The sequence below is a fragment of the Sceloporus undulatus genome, chromosome 5, assembly GCF_019175285.1.
Source record: "Sceloporus undulatus isolate JIND9_A2432 ecotype Alabama chromosome 5, SceUnd_v1.1, whole genome shotgun sequence".
In the NCBI taxonomy this organism is placed as follows: Eukaryota; Metazoa; Chordata; class Lepidosauria; order Squamata; family Phrynosomatidae; genus Sceloporus; species Sceloporus undulatus.
In genome coordinates, this window is record NC_056526.1 from 44237851 (window position 1) to 44252065 (window position 14215).

Sequence of the window (14215 nt, forward strand, 5' to 3'; positions counted from 1 at the left end):
CGAAACAGACGGCCCAAATGTGGCGTGGCAGTGGCGATACAGTACTAGGGTTAGGGACCATGCACCAACTGTATGTTCCCTGACTCTAGTACGTGCCAGCATCCAGTCCACACGGGGGCCGCCATTCTTATGTAAGCGATGCACAGCGTCCGCACATCACTGTGCGTCGCTTACGTAATGAGTGCGCCATTGGCGCATTTGTGATGTCCGCCCAGCGGCACAAAATGAACCCAGTTTTTCCAGGTCCTTTTTACTTCAGATGGACACTGTGCGGTCTGGCGGCTGCAATGTCCCTCTGGAGGGAAATAGGCCGCCAGCAGGCCACTCTTTTGGGGCAGTCTGTCCCGCGCCTGTGTTTCATTGATCACAGAAAGAAGTTAGAAGGCCTTTTTTATTGTGTGTGTTGTCTTGGATAACAAAAAAAGCAACAAAATCCCAAGATGCCAATGATAATGTATAAAAAGATCTTCTTTGGGTTTAATATGGGGAGGATCTTTATAAACTGCTTCCAAAAAGCCAAAAAAATTGTATGCTTCTGTAACTCAAATGATTAATAAGACATTCAAGTTACAAAAGAACAAATTTTTGGCTAAAATATCTGGGAATCCTAACAAGCTATCATCAGGATCTTGGGATGTGGTCCCTTATAATTTCAAGTACTCATTAGTGAAGGACAAACTGAAGGTGCTGTAGCAGACATTACTGTGAGCACCAGCTTATTCATGCAAATAACTAGTTACATGACCAAACTGCCAGTATAAGAGTGGAAGATAAAATACAGTATGTCAAAGACCTGAAAAAACAACCAAGTTTCTTCTTTCATAGATAGGAAAAAATACACACCAATTCTCTGAATTTTTTTAATCACAGAGGAAGCATGATGTTGTTAAACTTTGTTGTTGTGTACTTTCAGGTTATTTCTAATTTATGGCAACCCTTAGACAAATGTATCATGGGGTTTTCTTGGCAAGATTTTTTCCAGGAGTTTGCATTTGACTTCCTCTGAGGCTGAGATTGTGTGACCTACTCAAGGTCACCCTGTGAGTTTCCATGGCTGAGCAGGGATTCAAAGGCTGGTCCAGTGCTCAAAGCACTACAGCATGCTGAGTCCCTACTATTACTGATGGTTTAACAACATCTGTATTATTAAACTCATAACAATAAATAATTCTTAGAAGTACATTAGTTGCTTAAGCAAGCCAGTTGTAGTAACATTTGACTTAGGAAAAAGATTTTAAAAAACAGACGTTTCCTTGCATAAATAGAATGTGAGATTAACAATCTAATTTGGTGTATTGGACAAAAGTGAAGTAGTGTTAATCTTCTGTCAGAAGCCTTGATGGACACAATGGCCAGGTGTTGATTCATCTCTTATTTTGCACGTACTGTATTGCAAATATTTTGCTAGCTCTTCTAAGAAGGCCTTCCAGGCTGTGTTACAATCTTTCAAAAGAAAAGATTTAAAGATCATGACATTCTACTCATCATTCAGTAGCTGACATGGAAAATCTTACTGAAATGATGCTTATAAAAACAATATAAAAAGGAAAAGAGGGAGAGGAATCTGGCAGCACCTTTAGGACTAATTGATCTATTCCCACATAAGCTTTCCTGGATATCAATCGACTTCTTCAGATGTCCTGATAAGAGTGACATTAAAACCACAGATTTAAGCACAGATTTAAGATCGTAGCTGGTGAAAGGTCTGGAAACCACGAAGCCCTATGAGGAACATCTTAGAGAGCTGGGTATGTTTAGCCTGGAGAAGAGACCATTAAGAAGTGATATGATAGCCTTGTATAACCATTTGAAGGGATGTCATATTGAGGATGGAGCAAGCTTGTTTTCTGTTGCTCCAGAGAACAGGATCCAGAACAATGGATTCAAAGTATAGGAAAAGAGATTCTCTCTAAACATTAGGAGGAACTTCCTGACAGCAAAAGCTGTTTGACAGGGGAAAACACTCCCTCAGAGAGTGGTGGGGTTTCCTTTGGAGGTTTTTAAACAGAGGCTGGATGGTCACCTTTTGGGGTGCTTTGATTGTGAGTTCCTGCATGGCAGAAGGCGGTTGGACTAGGTGGCCCTTGGGGTCTCTTCTAACTCTATATTTCTATGAGTTGTTGATATACTTGAATTGTTTTTAATACGTATATTAGTGTTAGCTGTTTTGTTGCTTTGGTTGTGTATTCCTGCACTGCAGAATGGGGTGGGACTGGATAGCCCTTGGAAGGTAATTGTCTCTTCCAACTCTATGATTCTATGTAGGAGTGGAATCTAGTACAGTATAACACAATACAGAGAGAGATGCAAGTTGTGACCCTAGTCATGAATCTTCAAGGAGCTGTGTGAGATGGTATGGATTTTTCAGAGGGCTGGGAAACTATGATTGACCAAGACAGTTTGTGTGACCAAATATATCCAGCTCTTCCCCTCCCCCCCAAGAAATGAGTTTACAGTTTGAATACAAAATTCTTGTTTATTGTTTACAAAAGTACCAGTCAATGGCACTAAATAAATTGAAATTGACACATATTTTCAGGTAACTACTCAGTTCTGCAGCCACCATCTCTTTGGTATAGGGCTCCTTTGCCATTAATGAAGAGGAGCTCTTATGCCCCTACAAACTACAGTTCCCAGAATTCCATTGCATGGACTGCATCCACACTGCAGGAATAATCCAATTTGACCCCGCTTTAGCTGCTATGGCTCAGTGCTATGGAATTCTGGGAAATATAGTTGGTTGTGGCACCAGAGCAAAGCTCTTGAGAGGACCCCGAGAGGAGACCAAAACTCTGGTGCCACAACCAGCTATAACTCCCAGAATTCCCTAGCACTGAGTCATGGCCATTAAAGGTCCAAAGGACACTGCAGAAATAATCCAGTTTGAGACCGCTTTAACTGCCTTGGCTCCTTGCTAGGGAACTGAGGGAACTGATGTCTTGTAAGACATTTAGCCTTCTCTGTCAGAGATAGCTCTAGTGCCACAATAGATTACAGTTCCCAGAATTCTCTAGCACTGAGCCAGGGCAGTTAAAACGGTCTCAAATTGGACTATCCCTGCAGTGTGTTTTGGACCTTTAACTGCCACAGCTCAGAGCTAGCGAATTCTGAGAAATTCAGTTCACTGACGCACCACAGCTTTTCTCTCCTCTCAGAGGGGTCCTCTTAGTGGTGCCACACAAGCTACAATTCCCAGATTATTATTATTAGTAGTAGTAGTAGTAGTATAAATAAACAATATTATTATCATTATGTTTGTTTATTTATACCCTTAATAATAATAATAATAACAACAACAACAACAACAACAACAACAACAACCAGTCCTGGATGGGGTCACACTTCCCCTAAAGGATGATGTTTGCAGTTTGGGAGTGCTCCTGGATCCATCTCTACACTTGTCATCTCAAGTAGATGCAATGGCCAGGTGTGCTTGGTATCAGCTTGGGTTGATATGCCAACTGCATCCCTACCTGGACCAAAAGAACCTTGAAGCAGTGGTACATGCACTGGTAATCTCTCGGTTAGACTTCTGTATTGTGCTCTACTTGGGGCTACCCTTGTACCAAGTTTGGTAGCTTCAGTTGGTTCAAAATGCTGCAGCCAGACTGGTCACTAAGACACCTAGGTCTGACCATATAACACCGGTGCTGAAATCTCTTCACTGGCTGCCAATTAGCTTCTGGGGGCAGTACAAGGTGTTGGTTATTACCTTTAAGGCCCTACATGGCTCAGGCCCAGGTTACTTGAGGGAACGCCTCTCCCTACATAATCTGCCCCTCACACGCAGAACATCCGGGAAGAATTTATTGGAATATTACAACACTAGATTAATCACAACTTCCCAAGAGCATTCATTGCTGCGGCCCCTAAATTGTGGAATAGTCTACCGGAAGAGATTCAGTAGAGGTGAATGCAACAGTCAGGAGCACTTGGTATCAGCTATGGCTGATACACCGGCTGCGCCCTCTTCCTACAAAGACGAGATCTTGAAGCAGTTGTACAAACACAGCTTGATTTCGGCAACACTTGATTTCGGCTTGATTTCTGCAATGTGCTTTACATGGGGCTATCCTTGTGCCAAGTTCGGAAACTTCAATTGGTACAAAACATGGCAGCCAGGTTGGTTATGGGCACACCAAGAACTGCCCATATTACACCTGTCCTAAAATCTCTCCACTGGCTGCCTATCAGTTTCCAGGCAAGGTGTTGCTTTTACCCTTTAAAGCCCTACATGGCTTGGATCCAGACTACATGCGGGAGCGCCTCCTTCCATATAATGCACCCCACACACTTCGGTCCTCTGGGAAGAATCTGCTACAAACTAAGAAGACTAGGTTGTCTGTGGTGACCCAAAGGACCTTTTCATCTGCTGCTCCCAGGCTCTGGAATAACCTGCCAGACGAGCTCCATCATCTTACCACCTTGGAGACCTTTAAAAAGGCAATCAAGACATTTCTTCCGACAGGCCTTCCCAGATCAGCCTCCTTGACCTGCCTCCCCCTGCTACTACTATTACTGTTGCTGTTATTTCTACTGCTCCTAACATTGATATTTATATTGATACCGATATCACCATCCCTGCCCTCTCTCTCCTATAGGAAAGGTTATCGTCTCCTATAGATTAACCTTTCCTGCACAATTCACCCACAAGCTTATTATTATTATTATTATTATTATTATTATGCTTGTATTGGCATTTTTATATTAGCTGCTGTTTAATCCTATTTTATGGCTTGGACTTATGCTTTTGCGACTGGAGAGAGGGCTGGGTTTGGGGGATCTTTCTTTTTAATTGCAATTTTAATTGTATGCTGTGTCATTTTACTCTTGTGATCTGCATTGATTCCCTGTGAAAAAGCGGAATATAAATAAATCCACCCCGATCATCCGATGATTGTATATTTTGAAGGACTAATAGGAATGTTGTAATTCAGTATTAGTATTTTATAGACTGTCTGTTTGTATTTGTGTTGTATTATTTTAATGATGTAATCCCGCTTCAATCCTTGGGAAGAGGTGGGAAATAAAAATAAAAATTATTATTATCAATTATTATTATATAAATAATAATGATGGTGATGTTTATTTATAAATAAACATATAAATAAACATTATTTTATTTATGTTTATTTATACCCAGAATAATAATAATAATATTTTATTATTATTAAATAATAATAATAATAATAATAATGCTTATTTATAAACATATAAGCATTATTATTATTATTCTGTTTATTTATACCCAGAACAATAATAATAATTTTATTATTAAATAAAATAGATATGTTTATTTATAAATAAACATATAAATAATGTTATTATTGTTTATATGTATAATAAAAATAATTTTATTATTATTAAATAAACATAATAGTAGTAATAATGCTTGTTTATAAATAAACATATAAACATTATGATTATTATGTTTATTTATATCCAGAATAATAATTATTATAATTATTATTTTATTATTATTAAATTAAATAAACGTAATGATAATAATATAATAATGTTTATTTATACCCCGCTTGGCTCTGGGCCCCACAACAAACTCCAGCTCCCAGAACTCCATAGCCTTGAGCCAGAAAAGAGTTAAAGCGCTGTCAAACCGGGTTAAGTGCTGCAGTGTAGCTGCAGCCCCTGACTCCCCGGTTCTCCATCCCAGCGCTGGGCGTTTCTTTTACCCTCTGCGGTGGAGCTCCTGCTCCTTTGAGCTCGCTTCCCGTTTCCGTCGCAAGAAGCCCAGGCAGGCGCCCAGGTCGCTCTCGAAGCTCTCGACCACCGGGTTCCCTGGCTCCAGGGGGCCATAGAAGATGGCGGGCGGCGGCGGAGGCAGAGGCGGGGAGCGCGAGCGGGGCTTGGGGACCACAGCCATGTTGCGGCCCCTCGCTCAAGGCCTCCTCCTGCCTGAGAAGAAGAGGCACGCGGACGGTTGCTAGGAAACAGAGCGGCGGGGGCGGGTCTAAAGGGGCGGAGCCAAGGGGAAGGGGAGGGGTATGCAATGGAGATGGGCGGGGCCTTCCCTGCGCCTGCGCACTTCAGTGGTCACTCAGACTCCAACACAGGAGGTCTTCCTTTCACCCACTTCCCCTCAAACTGTGCTCCATTTCATTTTGAGTGTCCTCCATTTTGAGTGTGACCAAGGTCCAAAGCACACTGCAGCAGGAATAAGCCTGTGTTTTGTTTTAATATTTATTGATTTTTTTAAAAAACACTTCACATTTATTTATTTTTATTTTTTAATAAATAATAATAATAATAAATAGTTTATTTATATTTCCCACCTCTCCCTGCGGATCAAGGAGGGATTACATCCAATAAAATGGATCCATGCGAATACAAACTGCGATCAATAAAATACTAAAATTACATAGGGATCGTAAGCAGCATAACAATCGTAATCAAGGAAGGGGAGCATTTTGTTTAATAGAGCTCTTGTACAGAGTATAAGGCGGCTGATGGCGTATATAAAACACATTAAAACGACAATTAAAATTGTACAATTAAAACTGAAAAAATATTTTAAAAGTTGCAAATATAAAATTTAAAAAATATACAAAGTTAAAAATAATAATCTTAAAACCAACCCCGCCATCCCCCAATAAAACCAAGCCTGCAAGATCTCAAAAGGCCTGTTCAAATAAAAACACCTTCGCCTGTCGGAAGACTATCAAATCGACAGAATTGGATTGACAAACTGACAAATCTTTTTAGAGCGTAAACCTGAGGGCAGGGAACCATCTGAATGACTATTTGTAAGCTGCTCTGAGAGCCTTTAGGGCTGAAGAGCGGGGTATAAATACTGTAAATAAATAAATTATTACAAAATATGACATTCTACCATCTTAATCACACGTGCCATTCTCAGGGTATTCTATCCTTGTTTGCCTATTAGTTTCCTCATTGGAATAATCCAGATTTGAGACCACTTTAACTGCCCTGGCCCAATGCTAGGGAGCCCTTGGGAAATTGTAGTTGGTCTTGGCACTAGAATTTTCTCTGACAAAACGACAGTTCCCAAAAGTCCCTAGCACTGAGACAGGGCAGTTAAAATGGTCTCAAACTGGATTGTTTCTGCAGTGTGAAGTCGAAGTCTTTCATGGCTGGTATCCATGGTTTTTTTAGGGTTTTTCAGGCTATGTGGCCATGTTCTAGAAGAGTTTGTTTCTGACGTTTCACCTGCATCTGTGGCTGGCATCTTCAGAGAATTCCCCTAAAATGCCAGCCACAGATGCTGATGAAACATCAGGAAGAAACTCTTCTAGAACATGGCCACATAGCCTGAAAAACCCACAAAAAACTATGTTTCTGCAGTATATTTTGGTCCTCAGTTAATCTCAAAGATGCTACATGATCCCTTTGCATACTGATTTTCCAGACTAACACGGCTATGTTTTTGAATTCTTGTTGTTCTTGTGGCTTCAAGTCATTTCCAATGGACAATGACCCTAAGGCAAACCTATGATGAGGTTTTCTGGGGCTGAGAGTATGTGATTCACCCATGATCACCCAGTTGGTCTCCATGCCTGAGCAGGGAATCAAACCCTGGTCTCTAGGTTCATAATCTAACACTCAAAGCACTACACCGCTAAATTTATTAGGGAATAACATAAGGCTAGGAACCTGCTATAGCTTGGAAGATACTGTTGGTTCAAGTCCCAATACCACAGGCCAGTTCAGAAGTAGATTGTCAGGTGAACTAACTAGTAACATGCTTTTCATTTGAAAAATAAAGGATCCAACCTACGTTTTTTGTGGGTTTTTCAGGCTATGTGGCCATAAATAATAAATAAATAATAAATAAACTTTTTATTTATATACTGCTTTTCCTACAGATCAAAGCGGTTCACACACAATAAAACTGTATGACCCATGTCATAGTACAATATATCATCTGTTACAATTAATACAGTCTAAAATTTTAAAAACAGTACAGTGGTGCCTCGGGTTACGAAATTAATTCGTTCCGCGGCACCGTTCGTAACTCGAAAAGCCTTCGTAAGCCGAATTGCCATAGGCGCTAATGGGGAAAAGCCGCGATTCCGTGTAAAATAGCGCCGAAAAGCACCAAAAGTTTTTTCGTAACCCGAAAAAACATTCGTAACCCGGAACAATGTTTTCCAATGGGATTTTTTCGTATCCCGAAAATTTCGTAACCTGGGTATTTCGTATCCCGAGGTACCACTGTATATAAAAACAGTTGGGGACATCAGATAAATAATCTTAATCTATTAGGGACTAGTTTCTCTGCAGCAAATCGGGAGGGTATGTTCTGGAAGAGTTTATTCCTGATGTTTCACCAGCATCTGTGGCTGGCATCTTCAGAGAATGCTCGAATGGAAGAGAGTGGGGTATATATACTTGGTTGAGAAGAAGCGATTTGCATGTTAATCTCTGTGTTGGTCTGTTGTTCAATGGCAAGGCCTCAGGGTGAGAGAATATGGAAGGAGGATATGTGGCTACTGAATTAGTGATCCATTGTCTGCTGGGATACCCCCCTGACCCTGGGTGGTTTTCATCTGCATTTTGCTGGGTCTTGATTTTAATATCTTTCAAGACTGGTATCCACACTTTGTTTATTTTAAGGGTTTCTTCTTTCCTGTTGAAATTGTCCAGGTGTTTGTGGCCATTGAAAGCCACTGAAATCCACAAACACCTAGACAACTTCAACAGGAAAGAAGAAATCCTTTAAAATACCAAAATCAAGACAAATGAAATGCAGGTGCAAATGAAAACCACCCAGGGTTAGGGAATTTTCCCAGCAGACAATGGAACACTAATTAATTAGACATCCTGAAGCCTTACCATTGAACAACACACCAACACAGAAATTAACATACAAATCACCTCCTCTCAACCAAGGGTCACACATATAACCCACTCACTCCTATGCCAGCATTCTCTGAAGATGCCAACCACAGATGCTGGCGAAACGTCAGGAATAAGCTCTTCCAGAACACCGCCCCATAGCCTGAAAAATCCACAAAAAACCATGCATGCCAGCCATGAAAGCCTTTGACTTCACATGATACAACTTATGGTCAATCTATTATGCATGCAAGAATCCTAGAACAAATGTGATGCACAGAAACCTGATGGTTATGAACAATTATTTGGGCCAAGAACCACAACAAATCCATAACATCCAAATTTATTCTGGCATAGTTTTCAGCTTCACTTATCTTTCACAACAGCTGATGGAAAGTGACTGAGCAAATCTGTGCATTGGTCATTGTAATACATTTTGCTGAAACATTCATGCAGCTACCTCAGTTGATGTATATAATAAATGACATACTTTCTGCTCAAAGCAAAGATTGCATATTCAGAGAAGAAATTAGGCCTGGAGCTTTTCCGTCTTGGCAGCCAAAGCTGACAGTGTGTAATCTTTTTAGTAGTTTCTTTAAAAATTTAGTGTATATATAATAAACATGTACTAAAACCGTAATGTTTCATTCCAGGGTAGAGACATTGAACTATACAATACCCCTTACTCCTGACCATTGACAATGCAGTCTGAGGCTTATGGGAACTGAAATCCAGCAGCTTCTTAGAATTATGTATTCCCCATTCCTTTTTAAAATTGCTTTAAAAAGAATAACTTGCTTTTTAAATTGATTTTTGAAAATCAAATTACAATATTTCTGATCAAATGGTTAACCTTTCTCATGTCTGGTATTTGCATATATGCAGTGACATACATTGATATGTATTGTAAGATACACTTTGTTGTTATGTATTTGGTTTCAGGCAGCCACACTGTAAAGTAGGCAATTTGATAAAACATTTTTTTTAAAGTCAACTACAGAAAAGTAAAATTAAACATTATAACAGTCAGCACTTGATTCGCTGTCCGACTATTCACCTTCCAAAAATTATCTATATAGCAAAATAAAGAAGGAAGGACGGGCGGACGGAAGGAAGGAAGGAAGGTAGCATCATCTATTTTGCTCCTGTTATTGTCACCGAAGTCTGTTTGGCTGAATGTCTTCATTTTGGGATTAATTTACGATAAACATGTTGGAGCCACTGTCTGAACAACAGTCTGATCTTAGACTAGACATACTTTCATATATAGTGGGACCTTATTATCTGGTGGGGTTTGGTTCCAGGATCCCTGTGGATAACAAAATCTGTGGATGCTCAAGTCCCATTAAATATAATGGCAGAGCAAAATGGAAAATCAATGTTTGCTATTTGGAATTTATACTTTTAAAAAATATTTTCAAACCATGGATGCTTGAATCCATGAATAAAAAACCCATGGATAAGGAGAGACAACTGTGTGTGTGTGTGTGTGTGTGTGTGTGTGTGTGTTTACAATTGCACTATGTTTACCAAACCTTAGAAAATTTTCTCATTCCCAGAATCCTCCAGATTGGACGCCCAGTGGCCATAATTGCTATACTTTATGTATTATGAGACTTAAAGTACCAAAAGACAGGGGAAAAGACACTTTCCCGAGTATGAACATTTTGATGTTGTTGTGTAACTTTACATCATTTCTGACTTGTGGCAATCTTAAGGTCAACCTGTCATGAGGTTTTCTTGGCAAAATTTGTACAGGAGTTTGCCTTTGATTTCTTCTGAAGGCTGAGAGAATGTGACTTGTCAAAGGTCACTCAGTGAGCTTCCACTACACTAGCTCTATTTGTAAATTCCTGGACAAACAAGCCGATGCATGTATCTTCAATAATTTTACTGCTAGGTAGAAATCATCATAGTATTTTCACTGTTGATACATCTATATTGATTTTTGTGTACTTCTGTCTCATGTATGTAGAGTTAACACAGAACCAGGATTATAACTACAAGTTCAATATCTGCCCTGTAGCAATGTAATCATTCAGGATAATTGTAAAAAAATGACCAGATATTTTTAACAAGTTGTTCACAGTGGTTCTTCTCTAATGTCTTTTTCTGTATCTGAACAAAGTTATATGTCTAAATGTGTTAAATCTTCACAGTCGTGACCTCATTTGCACTGTAAGTCAGGACAATCTTCACTCTTATGGAACCAAATCTGCTTCCAAGATACAGTACTATTTTCCTGTTGTTGGTTATAGCTGAAGAAATCACAATGCAAGTAAGTAGCAATGTTACGGTGCGTATTTATTTTAATAAAAATCTCAGAATTTTATAGATCTTCAGCCCCCAAACTGGGTGCCTCCAAATGTGTTGGAATTCCCATCACCCACCAACCAGCATGGCCAGTACATATGGAAGACACCTAGTTAGAGAAAGTGTAAAATGCTGATAAAGGCTATTTATCTGCAAAGGATGGAGTCATTCCAAAAGGGGTGGGGATTACCTCATCACTCCTGACTCCAGTGATCAGAGATAATGGGATCTGCAGTCCAATAACATCTGCAGGATTCCCAGTCACCTATAGGTTTCTAACATGGCATTAAAATTTTCCTAGAGCCATTTTTCCTTTAATCCCAGCCCTGTTCTATAAAAACAATTACTGTACAAATGTTATTTACTTGGCAAGACTTAAAGTGCTCCAGTCCAGCCATGTAATTATGTCCACAAAACCTGGATATTTTAAAGGTAACATTGTTTTATATTTATTGTATTCACTAAAATAGTAATCAATTGTTTACAGTTATTTGATAATGGTTTGAAGATTTTTAAAATTTTTAAAATTTTTATGAAAAGCTCCTACTGAAAATGATACTAGTTGAACTGAAACATTTATTGTTGTTTTCAGTAATTCCCTCCCCCTTTTATTCTTTTCTGATACTTCAATCCTCTCTGCAACTGGAGAGGCTCACAGGAACTGTGCAGCACACGTGGACAATGACATGTGTTTTCCAAGTCCCACATAGGAAGGAAGAATTGCTGGAAAACATACTTGGTTGCTGTATGAGGAAAGAAAGCAGGCTTGCACAATTTATGAACTGCAAAGCTGAGTATTGTGGACAGACAGGTACTTTCAACCACCTCCACCACACATCCTGCTTCAGTGCAGTGCATGTCACGCACTGAATACAACATTTCACAAATTCCTCTTTATGGATGGAGGTCCACAAGCACTACATGTTGGATTCATATATGAAATAAACAGAAACTAGATACAGTAACTTAATAATAATAATAATAATAATAATAATAATAATAATTTTTATTTGTATACCGTTTTTCCATAGATCAAAATGGTTTACAGACTATAAAACTATTGCAAACATCTCATAAAAATAGATAAAAACAAGTAATACAATTATATAAAACACAATCATTCACAGGGTAAGGCAGAGAATCGATGGCATTAAGAGCGCTTAACTTCATTTCTCGGGAGGGAAGGCTTGGCAAAAAAGAAAGGTTTTAAGCCTCTTTTTAAATGTTTCTAGGGGGGTCATGAGACAGAACTCCTCGGGGAGACTGTTCCAAATCCATGGGGCCGCCACTGAAAAGGCCATCTGGGATGTGGAAACATATTTGGAAGATGGAATTTCCAACAGATTCTTCCCAGATGTTCTGAGTGTGCGGGGCGGATTGTGTGGAGAGATGCGGTTCCTCAAGTAACTCGGGCCCAAGCCATGTAGGGCTTTATAGGTAATAACCAACACCTTGTATTGTGCTCGGAAGCGAATGGGCAGCCAGTGAAGATTTTTCAGAATAGGTGTTATGTGATCAACCCTGGATGCGCCGGTGACCAGTCTGGCTGCCATGTTTTGTACTAACTGAAGCTTCCGGGCTTGGTAAAGGGTAGCCCATGTAGAGTGCATTACAGAAATCTAAACAAGAGGTTACCAGAGCATGTACCACAGAGTTGGTTTATCACTGGTGGCAGCTTCCTTTACAGTGGATCCTTGTTATACGCTGGGGTTTGGTTCCAAGATCCCCCGTGTATAACAAAATCCATGTATGCTCAAGTCCCATTAAGTATAATGGCATAGCAAAATGGTGTCCCTAATAAAAAAATGGAACATCAAGGTAAATTTATACTTTTTTGGAACATTTTCAAAACGTGTATGCTTAAATCCGTGTATAAAAAATCCGTGTATAAGAAGGGCCGACTGTACAACTAGGAAAGCAAGTTGTTCATTATAAAGATGTCAATGGCAAGATCCATCCGAAAAACAGAGAGATTTAAATCAATGGTATTCACAGTGGTGGTCCATAGACCAGTGTCAATCCATAAGCCATTGGCTGCCAGTCTACAGAGAATTTTCAGGTAAGAAACTAACAATCCCAGTCAATGGTCACAAATACAGTACTGGTTCTTGACACAAAAGGAAAAGAATTTGCCACTCTTGCACATCAGATAGCAATACATGCACTGCTTTTAACAATGTCAAAGATTTTTCGAAGCTAATTTTTAGTATAGATAATAGGATATAACTTTTGATTGTCTTGTCTTTCATTTGAGAGTGCATTGAGTCTTTTTGTTATAAGGATATCTAACATGATAACATCTGACTTCTTTATGAAATCAAGGATGTAAGATAGCAGGCATATTAAAACTGTACTATTCTATAAAAGGAACAAGTAGGAGGGCAAACAGCAGTTTCTAACAAAGGTAAATGAAAGTACAGGCAGCTTCCCACAGGAATGCTCGCAAGCGTCTTTGGCAGCAGGCAACAAATTGCCTCAGGAGAATGGCATATAAGGCTGCAGAGGAAGAGTGGGTAAGGAGGAGTAAGCTGAGTCACACTGCTCCTCAGTCAGCTCCCTCAATGACAGGGCTGAAGGCAAGCTTCTGCAATCCCTGTTTTCCCTCCTGCAGCAATCTCTGTGGGATATGTTGTTGCCTGTGATGTTTTCACTGACAGTGGGGCCCACAGCAGGCTATTCTGTTGACATGGGCTTAGATTCTCCAGAGTACCACTAATACGCACTTTCAATGGGAGGCATTTTTTAAAAATGGAAACATATACAGTATATATAAACCAAGCTACTTTAAATGCCTCCCATTAAAGCGAAAGAGGAGAGCATACCTACATCAGTTTTGTGATGGCATAGGTTAGGGAACTAACACATATATTCAAATACTGCTTCTAAAGTTTCATAAGCACGGTACAGACCTCCCAAATAGGGAGGCCTGCCAGTGCCTTTTTCCCCTTGCAGGGAATCCACACCCGCCAAACCGCATGGCTTCCCTGCAGAGGAATAAGAACCTGCAAAAAGCGGGTTCTTGTTGCGCCACCATTGTTATGGCACCACTCCATAGTAGGGTTAGGGACAGTGCTTTGCCACGCTTTCC

The 14215-nt window shown here is 39.8% G+C and overlaps 1 protein-coding gene across 6 annotated transcripts in view; it reads right to left on the bottom strand.

Annotated features, from left to right (window-relative positions):
• CFAP54 (cilia and flagella associated protein 54) overlaps nucleotides 1-5918 on the bottom strand; it is a 157628-nt gene extending 151710 nt beyond the window's left edge. For all 6 annotated transcript variants that reach the window (XR_006104082.1, XR_006104081.1, XM_042468528.1 and 3 more), the window contains exon 1: nucleotides 5691-5918. Coding sequence is in view for 4 of the 6 variants with exons in the window: in XM_042468528.1 (XP_042324462.1) it covers nucleotides 5691-5881 (191 nt within the window). In the remaining 2 variants the exon portion in view is untranslated. The remainder of the gene's footprint in view (nucleotides 1-5690) is intronic.
• Between the last annotated feature and the right edge of the window lie 8297 nt (nucleotides 5919-14215).